A 27,808-nucleotide genomic window follows, 5' to 3' on the forward strand; every position below is an offset into this window, starting at 1 on the left:
ATAAAAAACACTGATAAATGGGACTTCATCACATGTTTAAAAATATGTGAGTCAAGGGGCTCCTGGGTGGCTCAGTCGGTTAAGCGTCCGACTTCGGCTCAGGTCATGATCTCACAGTCTGTGAGTTCGAGCCCCGTGTTGGGCTCTGTGCTGACAGCTCAGAGCCTGGAGCCCATTTCAGATTCTGTGTCTCCCTCTCTCTCTGCCCCTCCCCTGTTCATACTCTCTCTCTGTCTCAAAAATAAATAAACGTTAAAAAAAATTTTTTTTTTTAAATATGTGAGTCAAAAGACACAATTTATTGAAGAAGTCACAAATCAGGAAAAAAATATATTTGCAATATGCGTATCTGACAAGACTCCCATCCAAAATATATAAAGAATGCTAGAAACGAAAAGAACTCAAAAAGAAAAATTGGCAAAACTTCCCTCTTACTAAATGCATTTTTTGAGAGGACAGAAATGTTCCGTATCTTGTTTTGGATGGTGATAACAAGGTTGTATACTACTGTCAAATTATCAAAACCTATTAAAATGAGCATTTGAAACTTGTGCATTTTATTGTGTGTAAATTGTAACTCAATAAAAATGTTTTAAATCTCCCCTCTTTCCTCTCTCCTCAAAATCTATGTTAATGACCTGAAATAAAAAATCTGAGTGATAAGTCGCAGAATAAAAACAATTCTAAATTAAGAAACTGCAAAAAGTATCCAGAAGCTATACTTAAACTGAAAAGCAAGATGGGCACCGACAACCAGAACATGATGGAATCACTGGGGAAATCAACACAGGAATGGAAAACCTGCAGCCCGAGTGGCCATGGGACGGGCTCCAGGACCAGAGGCCAGGTCTTAGCATCTGAGGCCTTGTCCCAGAACTAGACTGAGCACCTGGTACCCAGAGAGAGCCCAGTGAGCACTGGCTAATTCCTGTAAGAAAAAATGAGACCTAGAACAGAAGCCCCCTATGTAAGCCTCTGAAGCGGTCTTTTAGTAACAGGGAATGATTAAGTCCATAAAATGCATGAAGCTTTTTTTCAAAAAAGCAGTAATCTACTGAACTTCCACAACTTGCCACTCCATAAACGTAACAAAGAATTTCTAAGAAAAGGGGAAGTCAAGGAACCACCATGGAATCAAGCGTTCAGGCTCCAGCCAGGTTGGGCAGTGGGACAGACATCCTAGATATCTATAGATACACTTTCCAGGACAAGCCAAGCAGTTTCTTAAAAAGTGGGCTTGTCAAAGTCAACCTGTGCTGCAGGCCATCAGGACCCACAGAGGTAGTCATGGGATGAGAAAGATCTTGAAGCAGACACAAGAAATCATGTGAAGTCCATGCCAGTGACTGACACAGCTCAAAGGAGAAACTAAAAGGATGTATCAACAGTTAAGAATTTACTGGAGGAACAAAATGCATTTTCAGTGTGTGTGAATTCCTGACTTTTAAACACTTTTTCTCAACAACAAAATGGGGGGGAAGTCAGCTCCAAACTCCTACCCTCCAACAAAAACATCACAAAAGAATCAGAAACCCTGGAACAAGTGAAGGTTTACCAACCACCACGAGAAAGTCAAATCAAGAAACAGGCAACTTAAAAATAGTAGGAAAGCTTTGTGACATTCTTAATTACACCTGCCCCACTCTCTCCCTAGTTCTAGAGGGAATAAAGAGTCAGTCACAAATTATCACATAGGTGTGTTCTAATTTGTCTATCTTGTCAGATACGCATATTGCAGGGATTTTCATCCCTGCTTTACCTAACATGGAGCTCACCAGGCCAGAAAGTGGCAGACATTGCTCAAAAACAAAGAACAACCTGCAGATGCTTGAGACTGCCTAAGGCCTAGGAGGAAAGAACCAGGGAGAGAGATTCTTTAGAAAATTAGGGCATTCAAGAACACCTGTGTACACAGGGCATTTCAGAAAGACACAGATATGCCTAGGACCAGATGCATGCTCAGAAAAGACCCAGGAAAAGGGAATTAGAAAATATCTTGAGAGGAATGAAAATGAAAATACTTTACAAAACAAATAACCTAAGAAGACCTTAAGTTTTAACAGTGGGCTGACCCCTAAGTTCAGTTTAAGTCTGGCCAAGTGTTGAAGAGGAGCCCCAGCACAGGGCCAATTCTCAAAGACTAGATGAGGTACTTTCTTGTTTGCCTGTTTTAGTAGCTGGTATTCAAGGATATCTCTGTCAAAACACTAGCTGAACACAAGCTAAGGCAAAGAAACTTCCATGACCACCTACAGCAAGGAATATAGTCTGCAAAAATAATTGGAAAACGGCACTAAGACAATGGCTATTACAGCATTCAGTGATCAACAACAAAACCTAGAAAAGTGAGAGAATATGATTTCCAGGATCAACACCTCATAATATTCAAATGTCCAGTTTTCAACAAAAAAATAACAAGGCTTACAAAGAAACAGGAAAAAAGCCACTCAAGTGAAGAAAATTAACTGACAGAATCTGTCCCTAAGGAAGCCCAGACACTGAACTTATTAGACAAAGACTTTAAAATAATGGTCTTGGGGGCAACTTGGTGCTTCAGTTGGTTAAGTGCCAACTTTGGCTCAGGTCATGATCTCGTAGTCTGTGGGTTCGAGCCCTGAATCGGGCTGTGTGCTGACAGCTCAGAGCCTGGAGCCTGCTTTGGACTCTGTGTCTCCCTCTCTCTCTGCCTCCCACCCTCAAAAATAAACATTATAAAGATTTTTATAGGGATGCCTGGATGAATCAGTTGATTAAACATCCAACTCTTGATCTCGGCTCAGGTCATGATCTTATGGTTTGTGAGTTCAAGCCCCATGTCAGGCTCTGTGCTGACAGCTCAGCGCCTGGAGCCTGCTTCGGATTCTTTGTCTCCGTCTCTCTGCCTCTACCCCATTTGTGCTCTCTCTCTCTCTCAAAAATCAACATTAAAAAAGTTTTTTTTAATTTATAAGTAAACAAATGAAAAAATACCCAAAGATTTGAAATGAACTTCTATGTACAGCCTGGTACACAGAAGTACCATCAGAGTCAAAGTGCACATGAGCTGGTAATAATAACTTCAGATATAAGGCCAATGTCCATTTTTTTTAGAATAGGAGAGTCACACTAGAGCTTCCCTAAACTATTCCTGACAGTGTAGTGTGCATTAAATCAAATAGCTTTGGGGCGCCTGGGTGGCTCAGTTGGTTGAGCATCTGACTTCGGCTCAGGTCATGATCTCACGGTCCATGAGTTCGAGCCCCACGTCGGGCTCTGTGCTGACAGCTCAGAGCCTGGAGCCTGCTTCAGATCCTATGTCTCCCTCTCTCTCTGCTCCTCCCCTGCTCACATGCTGTCTCTCTCTCAAAAACAAATAAAGATTAAAAAAAATTTTAAATCAAATAGCTTAACAGTTTTGTCTAAAAGCATCAATAATGTCAGTTATAAGCTAAGAAGTCACATCTCAAAGCCATCGTCATCCTCTGTCTTCAGAATTATTCTAATCGTTTATACATCAGGTCTGTTCCATCTTAAACCAACAGACAGATAAACAAAACCAATGAAAGGAACCAGTGATTGAGTCCAACAGCAAAACCATTTAACCTCATTTTTCCCTCTAGCTTAGTCACCCACTGTCTCTTTGTTTAGAGTGAAATATCTGGTAACAGTGCTCTCTAAAGTAAAATGTTAAGAATCAAAGAAACTAGGTGTGGAGTGCATGGAAACTCTGTGCTATCTAGAAATTTTGTTATAAATCTAAAACAACTCTAAAATAAAAAGTTTATTTAAAAAAAATTTTAAATAACTATCTTAAAGATGGTCAAAGAAAAAAAAACATGAACAAAGAACTTTAAAAATCATGAAAACAATGTATGAACAATGTATGAGAATGCCAATAAAGAGAAAGAAATTATAAAAAGGAACCAAACAAATTCTGTGGCTGAAAACTACCATAAATGAAATAAAAAATTCACTACAGGGGTTCAAGAGTAGATTTGAGAAAATAGAAGACACGATTGGGAAACTTGAAGATAATTTATATTATTACCCAGTCTTAACAAAAAGAAAAGAAAAAATGAAGTGAACAGAAACTACAGATCTACGAAATACCATCACTTGAACCAATATGTGCAGCAAGGCAATACCACAGGGAGGAGAAAAAGGGACAGAGATTATCTGAATACATCCAAAAACTTCCCTAATTTAAGACATGAAGCAACAAATCAAAGAAACTAAGTAGAATAAACACAAACAGACCCCCACTGAAACAGATTATCATCGAATTATTAAAAGATAAAGACAGAATCTGGGGGCACCTGGGTGGCCCAGTCAGTTAAGTGTCCAACTCTTGATTTCAGCTCAGGTCATGATCTCACGGTTCAGGTTTGAGCTCCACGTGGGCCTCCATACTGTCAGTGGGAAGCCTGTTGGAGATTCTCTCCCTCTGCCCCTCTTGCACTCATGCTCTTTCTCGCTCAAAATAAATAAACTTAAAAAAAAAAAAAAAAAAGGTAAAGACAGAATCTTGAAAGCAGCAAGAGAGAAGTGACTCACCATATACAAGAGATCCTCAATAAGATTATCAGTTGATTTCTGAGTAGAAAAACCACGGAGGCAGAAGACAATGGAATGATGTAAACCACTGAAAGAATAAAACTGTCAACCAAGGACTCTGTTTGGCAACCTGTCCTTGAAAAATGAGGGACAAATTAAGACATTCCCAGATAAACAAAAGCTGCAGAATTCATTACCACTAGGCTTACCCTACGAGAAATATTAAAGAGAATCCTTCAAGTTGAAATGAAAAAAAAAAAAAATACTAGACAGTACCACACAAATTATGAAGAAATAAAGATTTCTAGTAAAGGTAACTACACAAGGAAACGTAAAACACACGATATTTTTGATTTGTAAAACTTTTTTATTTCTTATGTGATTAAAAAAACAAATGCAGCCCAGAAAGTTTCACTGATGAATTCTACAAATTACAGCAATTCTCTACCATCTCTTTCAGAAAAACCAGAGGGAATACTTCCTAACTCATTCTATGAGGCCAGCATTATGCTATTACCAAAACCAGACAAACACATTACTAGAAAACTACAGACCAATGACTCTCATGAACACAGATGCAAGAATCCCTAACAAAATAAAAGCAAATCAAACCCAGCAACGTTACTATATCAACAGGCTAAAGAAGAAAAGTTACATGAACACATCACTAGATACAGAAAAGGGATTCACAAAATCCAACACTCAGTCATGATTAAAAACCCTCTGCAAACTAAGAATACAGGGCTGCTTTCTCAACTTGATAAAGAACATCTAACAAAAAATCTATAGCTAACATCACACGTAATGATGAAAAACTAGAAGCTTTCCCACTAAGATCAGGCATAAGACAAAAATGTCCCCTCTCACCACTTTTCAAAACTGTACTGGGAGTCATACCTAATCCAATAAAGCAAGAAAATATACAAAAGGTACACAGACTGGGAAGGAAGAAATCAAACTGTCTTTGTTCACAGATGACATAATAATCTATGTAGAAAATCCTAAAGAATTGACAAAAACACTGCTGAAACTAATACACAATTATAGCAAGGTTGCAGAATACAAAGTTAATATACAAAAGTTAATAACTTTCCTATATACCAGCAGTGAATTTGAAACAAAGAACACAATACCATTTACATTAGCACCCGCCATTCAAAAAAAAGAAATACACAGGCATAAAATAACAAAACACATTATAAAATCTATATGAGGAATGCTACACAACTCTGATGAACAAAATGGAAGAATTAAATAAATGGGGACATATTCCACGTTTATGGATAGGCAGACTCAATACTGTCAAGAGGGCAGGTATTTCCAACTTGATTTCTTAATTTAACACAATTCCAATCAAAATCCCAACAAGTTATTTTGTGGATGTTGACAAACTGATTCTAAAGTGTATATGGAGATGCAAAAAAAACCCCAAAAAACAAAAAAAACAAAAATAAACCTATAACAGCCAACATAGTATTGAAGGACAAAATAAAGTTGAAGGGGGGCGCCTGGGTGGCGCAGTCGGTTAGGCGTCCGACTTCAGCCAGGTCAGGATCTCGCGGTCCGGGAGTTCGAGCCCTGCATCAGGCTCTGGGCTGATGGCTCAGAGCCTGGAGCCTGTTTCCGATTCTGTGTCTCCCTCTCTCTCTGCCCCTCCCCCGTTCATGCTCTGTCTCTCTCTGTCCCAAAAATGAATAAACGTTGAAAAAAAAAAAATTTTAAAAAATAAAGTTGAAGGACTGACAACACCTAGCCACGAGACTTGCTATAAAGCTACAGTAATCAAGACATGTGGTACTGATGAAAAAAAACAAATAGACCAATGGAACAGAACAGCGAACCCAGAAATAGACCCCAAGAAATATCAACTGATCTTTGACAAAAAAACAAAGGCAATACAATGGAAGAGAGATTGTCTTTTCAACAAGTAGTGCTGGAACAACTGGACATCCACAAGCAAAAAAATTTAGACACAGACCTTACACATTTCATAAAACTAACTCAAAATGGATCCAGAGACCTAAATATAAACCAAAAAGTGATAAACTTCTAGAAGATAACACAGGAGAAAACAAATAACCTTGGATTTGGTGGTAACTTTTTAGATATACTACCAAAGGTATGATCTATGAAAAAGAAATAATTGATAAGCTGACCTCATAATTAAAAACTTCTGTTCTGCAAAAGGCACTGTCTAGAGAAAGAGAAGACAACCATAGACTGGGAGAAAACATTTGCAAAATACACATCTGATAAAGGAACTGCTATCTAACATATACAAAGAACTCTTAAAACTCAACAATAAGAAAACAAACAGGAGCACCTGGGTGGCTCAGCTGGCTGAGTGTCCAACTTCAGCTCAGGTCATGATCTCACAGTTTGTGAGCTCAAGCCCCATGTCAGGCTGTCTGCTGTCAGCACGGAGCCCACTTCAGATCCTCTGTCCCCCAGTCTCTCTGCACCTCCCCCACTCACATTCTCTCTCTCTCTCTCTCTCTCTCTCTCTCTCTCTCTCTAACAATAAACATTATAAGAAAAAAAATCTGATTAAAAAATAGACTAAAAAGAGGGGGGGCACTAAAGATCTGAGCAGACACCTCACCAAAGAAAACATACAGATGGCAAATAAACACATGGAAAGATACCCCATGTCATATGGCATCAGGGAAATGCAAATTAAAAGAAGATACCAGGTCTTTTGTCTGGACTGCTGACATGCCATCCAGACTGAGGAAGACCTGGAAACTTCGGGGTCTTGTAATCCACGGCCACAGCAGCATCAGCAAGCACCTGAAGCACCCAGGAGGCTGGGGTAATGCTGGTGGCATGCATCATCACAGGATCAACTTTGACAAATATCATCCAGGTTACTTTGGAAAAGCGGGTATGAGGCATTACTACTTAAAAAGGAACCAGATATTCTACCCAACTGTCAACCTTGATTAAACTGTGGACCCTGGTCAGTCAGCAGACACAGGTAAATGCTGCCAAAAACAAGACTGGACTTGTTCCTATCATTGATGTGGTGCGTTCATGCTACTACAAAGTTTTGGGAAAGGGAAAGCTTCCCAAACAGCCTGTCATCATGAGGGCCAAATTCTTCAGTAGAATTGCTGAGGAGAAGGTTAAGGGTGTGTGTGTGGGGGGGGGGGGGGGGGGGAAGGGCACCTGTGTCCTGGTAGCTTGAAGCCACATGGAGGGAGATTCATTAAATACTTACAAGTGAAGTGAAAAAAAAAAAAAAAAAAAAAAAAAAAGATCCCACTACACACCTATTAGAATGGCCAAAATCCAGAACACTGACAACACCAAATCCAGACAAGGATGTGGAGCAGCAGGAACTGTAACTCCTTGCTGGCAGGAATGCAAAATGGTACAGCAACTCTGGAAGACAGTTTGGCAGTTTCTTACAAACTACACATACTCATACTATGCAAGCCAGCAAGCATACTCCATGGCATTTACCCAAATGAGCTGAAAACTTATGTCCACACAAAAACCTGCACACAGACATTTATAGCAGCTTTACTCATAATTGCCAAAACTTAGAAGCGACCACAATGTCCTTCAGGAGGTGAACAGATAAGTGAACTGTGTGGTATACCCAGGCAATGGAATATTACTCAACACTAAAAAGAAATGAGCTATCAAGCCATGAGAAAACATGTAGGAAGTTTCAATGCATATTACTAAGTGCAAGAAGCTGATCTGGAAGGGCTACATACTCTAACTCCAACTATATGATATTCTAGAAAAAGTAAAACTATGGGAGGGGTACAAGGATCAGTAGTTGCCAGGGGTTACTAGGTTATCAGGGTTGGGAGAAAGGAATGATGAACAAGTGGAACGCTTAGGACTTTTAAGGCAGTGAAACCATTTTTTATGATGCTGCAATGGTGGGTTACATACTATACACTTATCATACCCAGAGAATATATAACACCAAGAGTGAACCCTAATGTAAATACAGACCTAAGGTAATTATGGTGTGTCCATGTACATTCATCAATTGTAACAAATACACTACTCTGGTTCAGGATATTGACAGTGAAGTAAGCTGTGTATGTGTGATAGAGTATTATGGGAACTCTGCAGTTTTCACTTAATTTTGCTCTGAAACTTAAAGAGCTCCAAAAAATAAAATTTATTTTACCAAAGGGATTATATACCATGACCAACTCAGATATACTCCAATAAAGCAAAAGTGGTTCAACGTAGAAAAAAAATCAAACAATACACCACATTAATAGAATGAAGGACAAAAACTACATGATCATTTCAAATGTTGCAGAAAAGGTATACAAATCTATCAACCTTTCATAAAAAAAAAAAAAAAGTACTCAGAAAACTAGGAATGGAAGGAAATTTTCTCACCACGATGAAGGCATTTACGAAAAACCCACAGCTAACATCATATTCAGTGGTCAAAGACAAAGTTCTTCCCCTAAGATCAGGAACAAAATAAGGATGCCTGCTTTCACCAATGCTATTCAATAGTGTGCTAGATGTTCTAGCCAAAGCAACTAGACAAGAAAAAAATAATAAAAAGTATCCAAATTGGAGATGAAGAAGTAAAAACTATTTGCAAAAAACATGATCCACAAGAAAGCTCATAAGCTAATAAGCTCAGCAAAGTTGCAGGTTGCATGATCAACAAACAAAAATCAGTTGTGTTGTCATCTTTCCATATAATAATGAACATTCCAAAAAGCAAATTGAGAAAGCAATTCCATTTGCAATAGTATCTAAAAGAATAAAATACATAAAAGTAAATTTAACCAAGAGGTGAAAGACTTATACACTAAAAACTATCAAACACTGCCAAAAGAATTAAAAGACCAAAATAAATGGAAAGATACCTAAAGTGATCTGCAGATTCTATGCAATCTCTATCAAAACCTCAACATCCTTTTTTGCAGAAATGGAAACACCAATCCTCAAATTCATTTGGAATTGCAAGGAGCCCCAAAAGTCAAAAGAATCTTTACAAGGAACATGAGAGGACACACATTTACCGATATTAAAACTTACTACACAAAGCTGCAGTAATCAAAACCAGCATGTGAATAAACATAAACAGACCACTTAAATAGTATTAAGAGTCCAGAAAAAAACCCATACATCTAAAGCCCCTTGATTTTTGAGAAGGACGCCAAGTCTATTCAATAGGGAAAGAGCAATCTATTCAACAAATGGTGTTGGGATAACTAGATTTCTACACGCAAAAGAATCAAGTTGAGCCCTTAATGCACACCATATATAAAAATTTACTCAAAATTGGTCAAACCTAAATGTAAAAGCTAAAAGCATAAAATTCCTAAAAGAAAACACAGGGAGGGGCTTCATGATGTTGGATTTGTCAACAGGTACTCCACCAAACACAAACAAATTGTATATTGGACTTCATCAAATTTTAAAACTTCTGTGCATCAAATGACATTATCAAGAAAGTGAAAAGACAACCTACAGAATGGGAAAAAATACATGCAAATCACATAGATGATAAAGGCCTAATAAATATCCAGAATATAAAGCACTCATACAACTCAACAAAAAACAATTAAAAATGCACAAAGGAATTGAATAGATATTTCTCCAAAGAAGATATACAAATGGCCAATAAGCACATGAAAAGATGCTCAACATCACTAATTATTAGGGAAATTTAAATGAAAACCATAATGAGAAAATATTCTACACCCCATTACGATAGCTATTATCAAAACATACCTGAAAATAACAAGTTCAAGCGACAGTGTAAAGTAAGTGGAACCCTCATGCATTGCTACTGAGAAAACAGTGCAGCCATTGTGAAAAACAGTATGATGTTTCTTAAAAAAAAACAAACAAAAACAAAAACATAAAATTACCATATGACTCAACAATTCCACTGCTAGGTGTATACCCAAAAGAACTGAAAACGGGGATTCAAACAGATACTTGTATACCAATGTTTACTGCAGTATTATTCACAATAGCCAAAAGGTGGAAACAACCCAAGTGTCCATCACAGATGAATGAGTAAACAAAATGTGGTATACACATATACAATGGAATATTACTTAGCCATGAAAGTTAAAATAAAGTTCTGATACATGCTACAACATAGATGAACCTTGAAAACATATGCTAAGTAAAAGGAACCAGACACTAAAGGACAATTACTATATTATTCCACTTACATGGAATATCTATAATAGGTAAATTCATAGAGAGGAGACTTAGATTACCAAGGACTCAGGGGTAGGGTGGAAAGGGAGTCATTTCGACTTGAAAAATTTTTGGAAGATAGTGGTAATGGCAGCACACGGTATGAATGTAATTAATGCCACTACATTATACACTTAAAAATAGTTAAAATGGGGCGCCTGGGTGGCACAGTCAGTTAAGCGTCCGACTTCAGCCAGGTCACGATCTCGCGGTCCGTGAGTTCGAGCCCCGCGTCGGGCTCTGGGCTGATGGCTCAGAGCCTGGAGCCTGTTTCCGATTCTGTGTCTCCCTCTCTCTCTGCCCCTCCCCCGTTCATGCTCTGTCTCTCTCTGTCCCAAAAATAAATAAACGTTGAAAAAAAAAAATTCAAAAAAAAAAAATAGTTAAAATGACAAACTTTGTTATACACATGTTTTACCATGATAAAAAAAAATTTAAAAAAAAACAACTTTTTTTCTAAAGAAAAGGAAAAATTGCCATGACAGACATAAAAGATAAGGCTGAGTCAGTAAGGGAGTGCATATTTCTCCTATACAGTATTCAAAACAAACGTACACAGGAAATAGGAGGAAAACAGTGTCTATAGTCCCCATCCCACACCTCCAGCCACACCCAGGGCACAACCACAGAAGAGTGCCCCTGACCTGGCTGTAGCTCAGCTCTGGCCATGTCACTGGAAGACACAGGAAGATGCTGTACCTGATACCACTGAAGACAATGGATTTAAAACTACGAATAAGACACCAACACCCCCACCCTCACTGAACTCATAGTTTAGGGGCGAGACATAAATCTAACTAGGGGATACAGAAAGCAGACCTCTGAAAATGTAAAAACCATCTTAAGCTGAAGAAAGTTGTCTATAAACCCTTAAAAAATAAAATTATGAGAGAAGCATTGTGAGCTATGAACAATTAAAAAAGAGCTTTTTTTTTTTTTTTTTTTTTTGAGAGAGAGAAGTGCTCACAAGAGTGCATGGGTAGGGGCAGAGAGAGAGGAAGAGAGAGGAACTCAAAGCAGGGCTCAATCCCACAAACAGTTGAGATCATGACCTGAGCAGAAATTAAGTCAGATGCTTAATCAACTGAGCCATCCAGGCGCCCCAAGAAGAGAGCTTTTACAACAACATTTCCCTGAGTTTTTTCTCTGGCCATGGAAGACTCATCTGAGGAAAAGGCAGAAGGCAGACACCACACCCCGCAGCCATGGCCCCCAACTGCCACCTGAGGTTTGCAAGAGCCTCTTGTACCTACCTGAAGCCACCTTAGGTTGGTTGCCAACAATTCCAACAGTCCTCCCGTTCATTCTTGCAAAACCAACAATGATGTTCTTGGCATAATTGGGCATGATCTCAAAAAATTCTCGCTCATCGACAACCTGCAGGGATAAATTTACACCTGAGCTCAAAATGATAAAGAGCCAGATACAACATTACAGAATGACAGACACAGTACCAACGACCGAGCTGGATAGCCCCGACCCCACCGCAGTTTCTCCAAGGACAAAGGACTGGGGGCAGTGGCAGCACCCATTCCCTGCTGGAGGGGAAACCCTCTTGCACACTGCTGGGGAAGATATACCAGCACAGCCTTTTTTAAGGGTTCTATTTGAATTTGGCATTATTTTACTCTTTCACCTTATTTAGAAATCATTTCAAACTTAACATAAAAATTTCCAGAATAGTAAAAAAAAAAATAAAATAAAAAGTATATATCCAGATTCTCCATTTCTTAACATTTTACCACATATGCTTTGTCATTCCCTATCCCTCCCACCTACCTCCCCTTTCTCTATGTATTTATATATACACACCTCTCTCTACATATGTACATATATATGAATTTTCTCAACTATTTGACAATAAGTTATAGACATGATGCCTCTTTACCTCTAGATACCTCAGTATGCATCTCCCAAGAACAAGAACATTCTCATAACTACAATCAGATTGCCAAAATCAGGAAACTAGTAACACCACTACTATCTATTACAAAACCTTATTCAAATTTTGCCAGTTATTGCAATAATACCCTTTACAGCAACAACAGTCTGGTTCTAGAGCTTAACCTGAGAGCACGATGTCCTTGCAATGGTCTGTCTCTGTCTTCGGCCAGCATTGTGATCCCAGGGCCGTGGGATCAAGCCCCGAGTGGGGCTCCATGCTGAGCCAGAAGGCTGCTTGGGATTCTCTTTCTCCCTCTGTCCCTCTTCCCCATTCCCTTCCTCCCTCCCTTCCCCTTCCCTCTCTCTCTCTCAAAACAAAAACAAGAAGCTGTCCCAGAGGACAGAGCTAGGAAATCCACAAATACACACACACACACACACACACACACACACACACACATTTCTAAAAGTAGTAAGAAAATGCTCGGTTCATACTAATGACCGCAATTCTAGATTCCCCCTTACAGTAGACATCAGACTCCCATTATCTTCCAAATGGACTTATTGATTCCTCAAATATTGAGAAACTGGTGTCAGAACTGCTACCCCATATGACTGCCAAAAAAAACACACTAAAATTCAGTACTTTACAACTATTTGTTACTGGACTAAAGATATATAGTCAAAATACCATGTTCAAAAGTTATTCATTTGAAATATGGGTTAATTTGTTTTTATCTTAAAGGTTTTCCCTCGGTCTTGATTTTAACATGTAAACATTAATATAATTTAATGTCACTCCCCATCCTTTCTACCCTAATTCTATCCATCCTGCCATTATTTTCTGATTTATCTCTCATGTGTGCAATATAGAAATGAGCAAATACATGTATTTGTTTTGTTTTGTGTTTGTTTTGGAAAACAAATCATTTTAATTTCCAATTCTATCATAAATGGAAAGTGACCTACTACACACAGATACTGTTTAGCACTTCAGGTTTCCTCACTTAACAATATATCCCGAGAATCACTCCCTATCAGTTCACAGAGATCATGCTCACTTTTTCCTGCCTACTACTCAACTGTGTGGATGTACCAAGTTTACTCAACCAATCTCCTTTGTGTTGTTCACAGCAACTTAAAAGTTAAATCCAGGAAGCCTAGAATATTTTGCAATTGCAAATAACACAACAGTAGTAACCTTGTACATCTATAATTTTGGATGATGAGAATCAGTATATGTTCAGTGTAAACACCTGAAAGGGGAACTGCGGGGTTCACATGTAAATATGCCCGTTTAGTCTTAGCAATTACATTCCCTTCCCAGTAATTTATGAGAGGATGCTTTGCCAGGCTTACCAATGGAAAACGTTTTTAAGTTTTTTATTTTTTGCCAATCTGACAGATGAGAGAAATGATGACTCAATGTAATTTTAGCTTTCATTTCAAACATAATGAGTCAAGTTGAAAATCTTTCCATATGTTTAAGGTCTATTTTATATACATTTTTGTGAGCTATCCATGTTTCTTGCCTTTTTTTCTATCAATTTTGGTCTTTATTTCCTCAATTTTTAAGAGGTTTTTAAAAACATATTAGGGATATTATCTTTTATTTGTGATGTACACTGCAAATATTTCCTCCTACTTGGTTGTCTTTTAACTTTCTTTATAGATTTTTAAATTCTTTACACAGTCACACTTACCACTTTTTTTTAAACAAAACTGAAACTGGATTTTGAGTCATATTCAAAATCCTTTCGTTACCTTCCCCTGAAGTTAAGGAAATCCATCTACACATTCTTTTAATGCTTACATGAATTTCACTTATTATATTTAGTTCTCTGATCTATCTGTAGTTCATTTTTGTGTATGATATAAAGTACAAATCTAATTTTATATTTTTCTAACCAGCTAGCTACCTAGTTGTTCACCACGATTTATTAAAAAACTAATCTTTGGGGTTCCTGGGTGGCTCAGTTGGTTGAGTGTCCTACTCTTCATCTCTGCTCAGGTCATCATCTCCTGGTTTGTGACTTTGAGCCCCGCATTGGACTCTGCTCTGATGGCATGGAGCCTACCTGGGATTCTGTCTCTCCCTCTCTGCCCCTCCCTGGCTCTTTTTTTTTTCTCTCTCTCTCTCTTCCTCTAACTTAAAAAAAAAAAAAAAAGTTTAAAAAGCTAATCTTTGCTCCTAGAATTTGAGATAATCTTACCGTATTACCTATATTCTATATGTACTTGGATCTACTTCTAGATTTTCTATTCTGTCCCACTGGTTTATGGAACAGCACCACACTGTTTTAATTACAGTATGCTTTAATATGGGATATGGCCATAGTCTTTCTTTTGCAGTATATTCCTAGTTATTCTTATTCATATGAACATCTTTTTCTTAAACTAAGGGAAACTTTAGGGTTTTTTTTTTTTAATTAAAAAAATTTTTTTTAATGTTTATTTATTTTTGAGAGAGAGCGTGCACACGAGCACGAGCAGGTGAGGGAAGAAAGAGAGGGAAACAGAATCTGAAGCAGGATCCAGGCTCTGAGCTATCTGCACAGAGCCTGACAAGGGGCTCAAAACCATGAACTGCAAGATCATGACCTGAGCCTAAGTCAGATGCTCAACCAACTGAGCCACCCAGGCACCCTTTTAGTCTTCTTTTTAAATCAGTCTAATTTAAAAACAAGTTGAAGTGAATCCCCATGAACTTTTCTATGAACTTGTCTAGATGTATTTTAAAATTTTTGTTTCAGGGGCACCTGGGTGGCTCAGTCTGATTAAGCACCTGACTTCAGCTCGGGTCATGATTTCACGGTTCATGAGTTTCAAGGCCTGCATCGGGCTCTGTGCTGACAGCTGGGAGCCTGAAGCCCCTTCAGATTCTGGGTCTCTGTCTCTACCCCTTCCAATTGCACTCACATGCGTGCTCGCTCTCTCTCTCTCTCTCTCTCTCAAAAATAAACATTAAGAAAACTTTTTAAAGATTGCTTTAAATTTACAAACTACCTCAGGAAGAACTGTTTTTATGATGTTAACTCAACAACCAGAACAAGGAATGTCTCTTCATTTGTTCGTCTACTTTTATATCTTTCAGAATTTTAAAAATTTCTCCCATAGGGTTACTACTAAATACTTAAACTTCTTTCTTTGTATGCTACCATAATTGGTTATTGTGTTGATGACAATATGTATATGTCAATTTTGTATCTTTTTCCCTGGTTATTGTTTCCGTTTCATCATACATTCCGTAGCATTTTTTAGTATACCAGATCAACTACAAGTGTAGCTTAGCTTCTTTTCCAAGGCTTTTGCCTTTAGGTGATCCACTTCTTGTCTCATTGCATTGGCTAATATCTCTAGTAAAACGTTAATAGTGGAAATAGTAGGATTCCAACTTTGTAGACAGAAGGGAGCAGTATGTGCACTTGAAAAAAATGTGTATTCTGTTTTTGGATGAAATGTTCTATATATGTCTATTTTTATATCATTTAAGGCAATATTCACATTTGCTTATTGATTTTCTGTCTAGATGTATTCCACTGGTGTAAGTGGGGTATTAAATTTCCTTGCTATTACCCTAACTGTCAATTTCTTTATGTCTGTTAACATTTGCTTTTATGTATTTAGGTGCTCCAGGGTTGGGTGCATAGATATTTAAAATTGTTATATTTTCTTGTTGGATTGGTCTCTTTAACATTATGTAAGGGTCTTTTTGTCTCTTTTCTTTTTCTTTCATGACTCTGGCTAAGGTTTACCTATTTTGTCGATCTATTCAAAGAACCAGCTATTGTTTTCAGTGATCTTTTCTGTTTTAAGTCTCCAATTATTTCTATCTGATCTTTATCATTTTTTTCCTTCTACTAACTTTGGGCTTTGTTCATCTTTTTTTTTTTTTTTTTTTTTTTTTAGCTCCTTTATGCCTAGGGTTATAGTGTTTATTTGAGATTTTTTCTGATTCCTGAGGTAGGACTATATCCCTATAAATTTCCCTCTTAGAACTGCTTTTGCTATGTCACAAAGACTTTGGACCATTGTATTTTCAGTTTTCTTAATGTATTTTTTTATTTTATCTTTGGTTTTCTTGTTGACTTACTGATTTTTTTAATAGCATGTTGTTTAGCCTCCATTTGTTTATAGTTTTTGTTCCTCCCACCTCACCCCAGTAATTGATTTCTGGTTTCATACTGTGGTGGTTGGAAAAGATGAATGACATTTCAGTCTTGTTAAATTTATTGAGATTCATTTGGTGACCTAACATATGATCTCTCCTTAAGAATGTTTCATGGGCACTTGAGGGGGCACCTGGGTGGCTCAGTCAGTTAAGCATCCGACTTTGGCTCAGGTCATGATCTCACAGTGTGTGAGATCGAACCCCACATCAGGCTCCATGCTGACAATGCAGAGCCTGCTTGGGACTCTCTCTCCCCTCCCTCACTCGCGCTCTCTCTCAAAATAAACAAACGTAAAAAAAAAAAAAAAGAATTTAATATAAGAATGTTTCATGTGCACTTGAAAAGCATGTGTATTCTGTATTTGGATGAAATATACTATATATGTGTATTTTTATGTATCATTTAAGGCTACTGTTTCCTTATTGATTTTCTGTCTGATCTATTCCAGTGGTGTAAGTGAAAGAAAAAAATTATAAAAGATCAGACAGAAAGAAATGGAGACTTAAAAAAAAAATAGAAAAGATCACTGAAACCAAAAACTGGTTCTTTGAAAATATAAAAGAGGTTAACCTTAGCCAGAGTCATGAAGGAAAAAGAAAAAAAGAGGACCCAAAGAAATAAAATCAAAAATAAGTAACAACCCATGCCATGGAAATACAAAGTATTTTAAGAGACTACTAGGAAAAATTCTACACCAACAAATTGGATAACGTAGAAAACATGGGTAAATTCCTAGAAACATACAACCTTTCAAAACTGGATCAGGAAGAAATTGAGAATCTGAACAGATTAATTACTAGTATCAAAACAATTCATAATAAAAAAAACCCCTAACACAAGCCCAGTACCAAATGGATTGACAAGTGAATTCTACCAAACATTTAAAGAATTAATACTGGGGCACCTGGGTGGCTCAGTCAGTTAAGCATCTGACTTTAGCTCAGTTCATGATCTTGCAGTTCATGAGTTCAAGCCCTGCATCAGGCTCGCTGCTGTCAGCATGGAGCCTGCTTTGAATCTTCTGTCCCCCTTTTCTCTCTGCCCCTTCCCCATGTGCTCACTCGCTCGCTCTCTCTCTCTCTCCAAAATAAAGATTAAAAAAATTTTTTTTAATTAATACCTATTTTCCACAAAGTACAAAAAAAAAAAAAAAGGGGAAAGCTTCCAAATGACATTTTATGCAGCCAGTATTACCATACTGATCCATACCATACCATACTCTCATACCAAAGCCAGACAAACACTTCACAAAAAAAGAAAACCACAGGCCAATACCCCTGATCAACATCAATGCAAAAATCCTCAACAAAATAATAGGAAACTTCATTAAACAATAAATTATTTTAACTAGATCACTCACCACGATCAAGTGAGATTTATTCTGGAGAAACAAGAATGGTTCAATATTCACAAAATCAATAACATGATACATCATATTAACAAAATGAAGGACAAAATTATATGATCATCTCAATAGATGCAGAAAAACCATTTGACAAAATTAGACATCTGTTCATGATGAAAACTCAAAAAGGCAGCCTATGGAATGGGAGAAGACATTTGCAAACAACATATCTGATAAAGCATTAGTATCCAAAATCTATAAAGAACTTATCAAACTCAACACCCAAGAAAACAAATAACCCAGTTAAGAAATGGGCAAAAGACATGAATAGACACTTCTCCAAAGAAGACATCCAGATGGCTAATGGACACATGAAAAGATACTCAACATCATTCATAATCCAGGAAATACAAATCAAAACCATAATGAGATCAATCTCACACCTGTCAGAATGGTTAAAATTAACACAAGAAACAGGTGTTGGCAACGATGTGGAGAAACAAGAACCCTCTTGCACTGTTGGCGGGAATGCAAACTGGTGCAGCCACTATGGAAAACAGTATGGAAGTTCCTCAGAAAGTTAAAAATAGACCTACCCTAAGATCCAGCAGTTGTACTGCTAGGTATTTACCCAAAAGGTATAAAAATATGGATTCAAAGGAGTAATAACATGCACCCCAATGTTTATAGCTGCATTATCAACTGCCAAACTATGGAGAGAGCCCAAATGTCCACAGACTGATGAAGGATAAAGAAGATAAGGTATATATACACAATAGAATATTACTCAGCCATCACAAAGGGTCAAATCTTGCCATCTGCAACAACATGGATGGAGCTAGAGTATATTATGCTAAGCAAAATAAGTCAGAGAAAGATAAATACCATATGATTTCACTCATATGTGGAATTTAAGAAACCAAAGAGATGAACACATGGGAGTGGGGAGAAAAGAGAGAGGGGAAACAAACCAAAAAAGACTCTTAACAATAGAGACAGAGGGTTGATGGAGGGAGGTGAATGGGGGATGGGCTAGATGGGTAATGGGTATTAAGGAGGGTACTTGTTATGATGAGCACTGGATGTTGTATATATTTGATGGATCACTGAATTCTACCCATGAAACCATATTGCACTGTATGTCAACTAACTAGAATTTAAACATTTGAAAAAAAATTTTTAACTCCAGAAAATTAGTTTAAAAAAATTTTAACGTTTATTTATTTTTGAGAGAGGGGGCAAAGGAGGGAGGGAGGGCAAGCGAGCATGAGCCAGGCAGGGGCAGAAAGAGGGGGACAGAGAATCCAAAGCGGGCTTCACACTGTGAGCACAAAGCCCACTGAAGGGCTTGAACTCACGCCTGTGATATCATGACCTGAGCCAAAATCAAGAGTCAGCCTCCCAACCAACTGAACCACCCAGGCACCCAAGAAAATGAGTTTAGAGGGAACATACCTCAACATAATAAAACCCATACAAGAAAAACCCACAGCTAACATCATACTCAATGGTGAAAAACTGAGAGTTTTTTAAGATTAGGTACAAGTTGGAAATCTACACTCTCATTTTTATTCAACATAGTATTGAAAGTACTAGCCACAGCAATCAGACAAGAAATAAAAGGCATCAAAATTATAAGGAAGAAGTGAAATGTCATTATTTGCAGCTGAAATGATATTACACACAGAATATCCTAAAGACTCCATTGAAATACTATTGGAATAAATGAATTCAGCAGTCACAGGATGCAAAATACAAAGAAATCTCTTGTATCTCTATATACTAGTAACAAAGTAGCAGAGAAATTAAGAAAATTCCATTTATAACTGCACCAAAAAGAATAAAATACACAAGAACGAACTTAGCAAGGAGGTGAAAGACCAGTACCCTGCAAACTAAAACACTGATGAAAGATGATGGGGCACCTGGGTGGCTCAGTCAGTTAAGCATCCAACCAGGTTCTGGTAATGTTCTCATGGTTTGTAGGTTTGACCCCCGCGTCCAGCTCTGTGCTAACAACTCAGAGTCTGGAGCCTGCTTTGGATTCTGTGTCGCCTTCTCTCACTCTCTCTGTCCCTCCCCCACCTGTGCTCTGTTCCCCCAAAATAAACAAACATTAAAAATAAACAAATAAATAAACCACGGATGAAAGAAACTAAAGATGACACAAACAAACAGAAATGTATTCTATGCTCATGGACTGAAAAAATTACTATCGTTACAATACCCACATTACCCAAAGCAATCTACAGTTTCAATTCAATCCCTATCAAAGATACCAATTGTATGTTTCACAATACTAGAATAAATTATCCTAAAATTCATATTAAACATAGCCAAAACAATCTTGAGAAAAAAAGAACAAAGTTGGGAGTAACACAATCCCAGATTTCAAACTGTATTACATAACTATAATAAGCAAAGCAGGATGGTACTGGCACAAAAACAGACACATAGATCAATGGAAGAATAGAAAGTCCAGAAATAAACTCTCACTTATGCAATAAATGGGGAAAAGACAGTCTCTTCAATAAATGGCACTGGGAAAACTGAACAGTTACATCCAAAAGAATGAAACTCAACCACTTTTTTACATCATAGACAAAAATAAACTTAAATAAAGAACTAAATATGAGACCTGAAAATAAGGAACTACTAGAAGAAAACATAGCCAGTAATTTCTTTGACATCAGCCTTAGCAACATTTGTCTAGATGTGTCTCCTCAGGCAAGGAAAACAAAAATAAACTACTGGGACTATACCAAAATAAAAAAGCTTTTGCACAGCAAGAGAAACCATCAACAAAAATAAAAGGCAACCTACTGAATGGGAAAAGACATTTGCAAATGATATATCCAACAAGGGGTTAATATCCAAACTGCAGAAAGAACTTCTTTGACTCCACACCAAGAAACCTATCAATCCAATTAAAAAAGAGATCTGAATAGACATTTTTCCAGGAAGACATACAGACTTAACAGACACATGAAAAGATGCTCAACTTCACTCATCAGGGAAATGTAAATCATTTCCACAATGAAATATCACTTCACATCTGTTAGAATGGATAGTAGCAAGAAGACAAGAAATAACAAGTGTTGGCAAGGATACAGAGAAAAAGGAACACTTTTGCACTGTTGATGAAAAAGTAAACTAGTGCAGCCACTGTGGAAAACTGTATAGAGGTTCCTCAAAAAATTAAAAATAGAGGGGCGCCTGGGTGGCGCAGTCGGTTGAGCGTCCGACTTCAGCCAGGTCACGATCTCGCGGTCTGTGAGTTCGAGCCCCGCGTCGGGCTCTGGGCTGATGGCTCAGAGCCTGGAGCCTGTTTCCGATTCTGTGTCTCCCTCTCTCTCTGCCCCTCCCCCGTTCATGCTCTGTCTCTCTCTGTCCCAAAAATAAATAAACATTGAAAAAAAAATTTAAAAAAAAAAAATAAAAAAAAAAAAAAAAAAATTAAAAATAGAAATACCATATGTTCCAGGGACACCTGGGTGACTCAGTCAGTTAAGCATCTGACTCTCGATTTCAGCTCAGGTCATGATCTCATGGTTCGTGAGACTGAGCCCCACATCAGACTCTGCACTGACAGCATAAAGCCTGCTTAAGATTCTCTCTCTCTCTCTCTCTCTCTCTCTCTCTCTCTTTCTGCCTCTCTTCTCCCCCACCCCCGTCTCTCTCTCTCTCTCTCAAAATATTAAAAAAAAGAATGAGAGATCTTGCTATTTGTGATAATATAGGTGGACCTAGAAAGTGACTTAAGTCAGACAAAGTCAAATACCATAGGATTTCATTTATATGTGGAATCTAAAAAGCAAAACAAACAAAAATCAGAAACAGACATATAAATACAAAGAACCGGTAGTTGCCAGAGGGGAGGGGTGTAAGTAATGGGCCAAATGGGTGAAGGCAAATGGGAGGTATAGGTTTCCAGTTGTGGAATGAATAATTTATGAGGATGAAAGGTACAGCACAGGAAATACAGTCAAAGGTATTGGAACAGCATTCTATAGTGACAGATGGCAGCTACACATGTGGTTATTAGCACAGCATAGTGTACAGAGTTGTCAACTTATTATGTTCTACACCTGAAATTAATGTAACATTGTGTTAACCATACCCCACTTAAAAAAAAAAAAGCTAAAACAAGAAATACCAGAGAAAACCACTGTAATAGATTTCATTAAACTTGTGAGACTACAGTGCAAAACCCTATGCAGATAAAATGGAATACCTAGAAGAAATAATTTTTTTTTTTTTTTTTTTACAAATTTACCTCATCTGATCCCAAAGATAAAGTTTAAAGAGCCATTAACATTAAAGACTAGAGGAAGTTATCAAAAGCCACTCCTCCCTTACACAAAAGACACTAGGTCCTGACAATTTCACAAGAGAACCTCTACCGTATCTTTTAAGAGCAGATAATCCCAATGCCATTTAAATTATTAGAACATAGAAAATCTGCAAATTCTTTTAGGACACTTAATGAACTTAATTGTGTTCTCACCATTCCAAATTCATAGGTTGAAGCCTAACCCCCAATGTGACTGCATTTGGTAAGAGGGCCTTTAAGGAGATAAAGTTATTTAAATGAGGTCATAAGGGTGGTGCCCTAATATGACAGAACTGGTGTCTTTATAAGAGAAAGAGACACCAGAGAGTTCTTTCCTCGCACACACAGAAGAAAGGCTACAACAGGAAACAGCAAGAAGAAAGCCATCTACACCCCCAGGAAGACAAGCCTCGCCAGAAATTAAGCCTGTTGTTAATTTGGTCTTGGATTTCTAGCCTCCAGAAATATGAGAAAATTAATTTCTGTTGTTTAAGCAATCCAGTCTTTGGTATTTTGTTATGGCAGCGCTAACAGACTAATACATGAAATAAGCACACCATGGATACCAAAAAACCTAAGTTTAAAATACATCAAAAAATGGGGCGCCTGGGTGGCTCAGTCAGTTGATCATGACTTTGGCTCAGGTCATGATCTCACGGTTCGTGAGTTTGAGCCCCATGTCGGGCTCTGGTGCTGACAGCTCAGGGCCTGGAGCCTGCTTCAGATTCTGCATCCCCCTTTCTCTCCACCCCACCCCTGCTTGTGCTCTGTCTCTCTCTTTCAAAAATGAATAAACATAAAAAAAAATTTTTTTATTTATTTTTTTTTTTTTTCCAACGTTTATTTATTTTTGGGACAGAGAGAGACAGAGCATGAACGGGGGAGGGGCAGAGAGAGAGGGAGACACAGAATCGGAAACAGGCTCCAGGCTCTGAGCCATCAGCCCAGAGCCGGAAGCGGGGCTCGAACTCACGGACCGCGAGATCGTGACCTGGCTGAAGTCGGACGCTTAACCGACTGCGCTACCCAGGCGCCCCCAAAAAATTTTTTAAATACCTCAAAAAAAAATCAGCAAATCAGCTCATATCACATGACATTGATGCAAATATCCAAAATAAGATATTAACAAAATATCAAATTCCTTTTACTCAGGAATGTAAGAAGAGTTTAATATTAGTAAATCTATTAAGATAAATTTATAAATAGATCTAGGGGGGAAAAAGATCATTTCCATAAATGCTGAAAGCATTTAAAAGATAATCAATACTTCCTTGATTTAAGAAAAAACAGGTAAACAAGAACAAAAATTAAAATAGAAACCAGTCATAGCTTTGTTAACATGGAAAAAAAAAATAAAATCAGAAAACACTAATGGCAGTCTCTCTGAAGTTAGGAACAAGACAAATATGCCCACTATCACAACCATTACTCGTCACTGTGATAAAATCTGGAGCTACAGGGGCACTAGGTGGCTCAGTTAGTTAAGCATCTGACTCTTGATTTCAGTTCAGGTCATGATCTCATGATTCATGAGTTCGAAACCATTGATGGGCTCTGTACGGACAGCGTGGAGCCTGCTTGGGATTCTCTCCCCCGCTCTGCCCCTCCCCTGCTCATGCTCTATCTCTCTCTCAGAATAAATAAACATGAAAAAAAATTTTGGAGCTATAGACAACTCAACTGGACAAGACAAAGAAAGGGCATGGGGGTGCACATCTGGCCTATTCACTAGAATGTGACTTGTGCTCTTGGTCTTGGGTTCGTGAGTTCAAGCCCTAACATGGGCATGGAGCCTACATTAAAAAATAATCAAAAATTGGGGTGCCTGGGTGGCTCAGTCGGTTGAGCATCTGACATCAGCTCAGGTCATGATCTCACAGTTGGTGGGTTCAAGCCCCGTGTCAGGCTCTGGGCTGACAGCTCAGAGCCTGGAGCCTGCTTCAGATTCTGTGTCTCCATCTCTCTCCCTGCCCCTCCCTCACTCATGCTCTGTCTCGGAAAAATAAATAAAAATGTTAAGAAAAAAATTTCTTAATAAAAAATAAAGGGCAAAAATAATTGCCAAGGAAAAGATAGAACTATTTTCATGTAATTACCATTTGGAGAAGATGGCAAAGTAGAAGGACCCTAAGCTCACCTCGTCCCATACATACAACACAGTAACATTCATACTAGCATAAATAATCCAGAAAACAACCTGAAGACTGGCCAAAACTCCACAACTAAAGGTAGAAAAGAAGACACATCAAAGAAGGTAGGAAGGGTAAAGACACTGTCAGAAGGGAAATGGACTGTGGCCATCCATGGTGGTGAGAAAGCCAGTGGCTGGACAAGGGTGAAAAACACTTTCACACTGAGGAGCCCACACAGGGAAGATGAATCCCCATAATATTTGGCTTTGTAAGTGAGAAGGGCTGGAGTCCACAGGTGAACACCCAACTCTTGATTTTGGCTCAGGTCATCATCTCAGGGTCATGGGACTGAGCCCCATGTCAGGCTCTACACTGAGTATAAAGCATGCTTAAGATTCTCTTTCTCTCTCCTCCTCTTCCCCTCTCCCCTACTCCTGCTTTCTCTCTAAACTAAAACAAAATTTTTTAAATGAAAAGGGCTGAATTTTGTGAGTTCTTAAAACCAATAAGACTTGAAGCATGGAATTCTTATTTTATTATTTTTTAATACTTATCTATTTTTGAGACGCAGAGAGAGAGACAGCACACAAGCAAGCAGGGGAGGGGCAGAGAGAGAGGGAGAGACAGGATCTGAAGTAGGCTCCATGCTAACAGCAGAGAGCCCCATGCAGGGCTCCAACTCATGAACCATGAGATCATGACCTGAGCCCAAGTCAGACACTTAACTGACTGAGCCACCCAGGTGCCCCAAAGCCTGGAATTTTTAAAATTGGAGGGCTGGGCTCTGGGAGAGCCAGGAGGGCTTAGGAATTAGATTTCCCCACCCTTAACAATACAGCACAACAGCCCTCAGATATACAGCCTGGAAAAAGCAGTTTGAAAACTGCTGGGGCAGACAGGAGGGAGAGTGATTTACTCATCTCAGAGCAAGGCCCAGAGACAGAGGGATCAAAGGGAGACCCCTCCAAGAACAAAGGAGCTATTATGTGCCATTTCTCTCCCCCACACTCCCCAGCACAAACACAGGGCCACCTACGGGGATCATTGCAGTGAGGACACAAACTTACTTACACCAAGCCCCACCCTCTCTGTGCTTCAGTGGATCTGCCCATCCCAGTCAGTCTTGCTTCAGTCCCCCAGAGGACTGGCACAAACCACACCAACTCGTCTCCCAAATGGTACATTTTGCAGGACCTCCGTTCTGGCAGCAGTGGTAGGTCTCATTTTATAAGCAGACCAGCACACACCTTGTTAAAATACATCCCAGCCCTGCTGGGGATGAAACAGTGCCCATAATAGGCAAAGACAGTCTCTGCAGACAACTAGACTGAAGGAAAAAGAGACCAAGACTCAATAGAAGAGCATACGCAACACAAACAGGAGACACCCCTAAAACACCAGGCTCTGGCGAACAGGGACACTACACTGCAGGGCACTACAGGATCTCTTCTTCATAGGGCTATTACCTTTAAGAACATGAGACGTAGCTGATTCTCCTAACACACAGAAAAAGACACAGAGTTAGATAAAATGAAGAGACAGAGGAATATGTCCCAAATGACAGAATAAGCCAAAATCATACCAAGAGACTTAAGTGAAATGGATATAACTAATATGCCTGATACAGAATGTAAAGTCATGATAAAGATACTAACTGAACTTGAGAAAAGAGTAGAGGACATCAGTCAGACCCTTAACAAAGAGATAAGGACTAGGGGCATCTGGGTGGCTTAGTCAGTTAAGTGTCTGACTCTTGATTTTGGTCAGGTTATTAACTCATGGTTTGCGAGTCTGAGCCCCTCATTGGGCTCTAAGCTGACAGTGCAGAGCCTGCTTGGGATTTTCTCTCTCTCCCCATTGCTCTCTGCCCCTCCCCCACTCATGCTTGTGCTCTCTCAACATAAATTTTTTAAAAACTTTAAAAACACAAAGATATAAAGACTGAATCAGAGATTATGAACACGATAAGTGAAATTAAAAATAAACTTGATGCAATAAATAGACTGGATAAAGGAACGAATTAATGATGTGGAAGACAGAGTAATGGAAAGTAACCATGCTTAATAAATGAAAGGAAAAAAATTATGCAAATTGAAAACAGTCTGAGATCTCGGTGACTCAATCAAGCATAATCATATCTGCATTATAGATCCACAAGAAGAGACAAAACAGGCAGAAAATTTATTTGAAGAAGTAATAGCTAAAAACATCACTAATCTTGGGAAAGAAACAGCTATCCAGATGCAAAAGGTACAGAGAGTACTCCCTGCCCCCAAAAATCAACACAAGGCAGTCCACACCAAGACACACAGTAATTGAAATGGCAAAAGCAGTGCAAAGAAAAACTTTTAAAAGCACCAAGAGGAAAAAAAAATAGTTACATATAAGGGGAAACCCCATAACATCAGTGGATTCTTTTTTTTTTAAATTTTTTTTTTTTCAACGTTTATTTATTTTTGGGACAGAGAGAGACAGAGCATGAACGGGGGAGGGGCAGAGAGAGAGGGAGACACAGAATCGGAAACAGGCTCCAGGCTCTGAGCCATCAGCCCAGAGCCTGACGCGGGGCTCGAACTCCCGGACCGCGAGATCGTGACCTGGCTGAAGTCGGACGCTTAACCGACTGCGCCACCCAGGCGCCCCACATCAGTGGATTCTTAAGGAAAAACTGCAGACCAGAAGGAAGTGGCATGACATATTCAAAGTGCTGAAAGAGAAAAATCTGCAGCCAAGAATATGCTATCCAGCAAGGCCATCACTCAGAATAGAAGGAGAGATAAAGAGTTTCCCAGACAAACAAATACTAAAGGAGTTCATGACTACTAAAGCAGCCCTACAAGAAATATAAGAGGACTCTTTGAGTGGGAAAAAGACCATAGGTCTCGAAAGTATAAAAAGTGAAATACTAGCAATCTGAATCCAACAATACATTAAAAAAAAAAAAAAAATCAAACACCATGATGAAGTGGGATTTATTCCTGGGCTACAACAGTGGTTTAACATTTGTAAAACAATCAATAAAAGAAAGGATAAAAACCATATGAGCATTTCAATAGATGCAGAAAAAACATTTGACAAAGTACATGCATGATAAAAGCCCTTGACAAAGTAGTTTCAGAGGGAACATACCTCAACATAATAAAGGCCTCATATAAAAACCCACAGCTAACATCATACCCAATGGGAAAACATGGAGAGC

The 27,808-nt window shown here is 38.5% G+C and overlaps 1 protein-coding gene and 1 pseudogene across 3 annotated transcripts in view; one reads left to right on the top strand and one right to left on the bottom strand.

Moving 5' to 3' along the window:
* The window catches only part of PCCB (propionyl-CoA carboxylase subunit beta), a 95,661-nt gene that overhangs the window by 5,221 nt on the left and 62,632 nt on the right, over window positions 1-27,808 (bottom strand). For all 3 annotated transcript variants that reach the window (XM_045503560.1, XM_045503562.1, XM_045503561.1), the window contains one exon: window positions 11,997-12,120. In XM_045503560.1, the coding sequence (XP_045359516.1) occupies window positions 11,997-12,120 (124 nt within the window). The remainder of the gene's footprint in view (window positions 1-11,996; window positions 12,121-27,808) is intronic.
* LOC123611528 lies at window positions 7,249-7,768 on the top strand (annotated as a pseudogene).

This window comes from Leopardus geoffroyi, chromosome C2 (genome assembly GCF_018350155.1).
Source record: "Leopardus geoffroyi isolate Oge1 chromosome C2, O.geoffroyi_Oge1_pat1.0, whole genome shotgun sequence".
NCBI classification, from domain to species: domain Eukaryota; kingdom Metazoa; phylum Chordata; class Mammalia; order Carnivora; family Felidae; genus Leopardus; species Leopardus geoffroyi.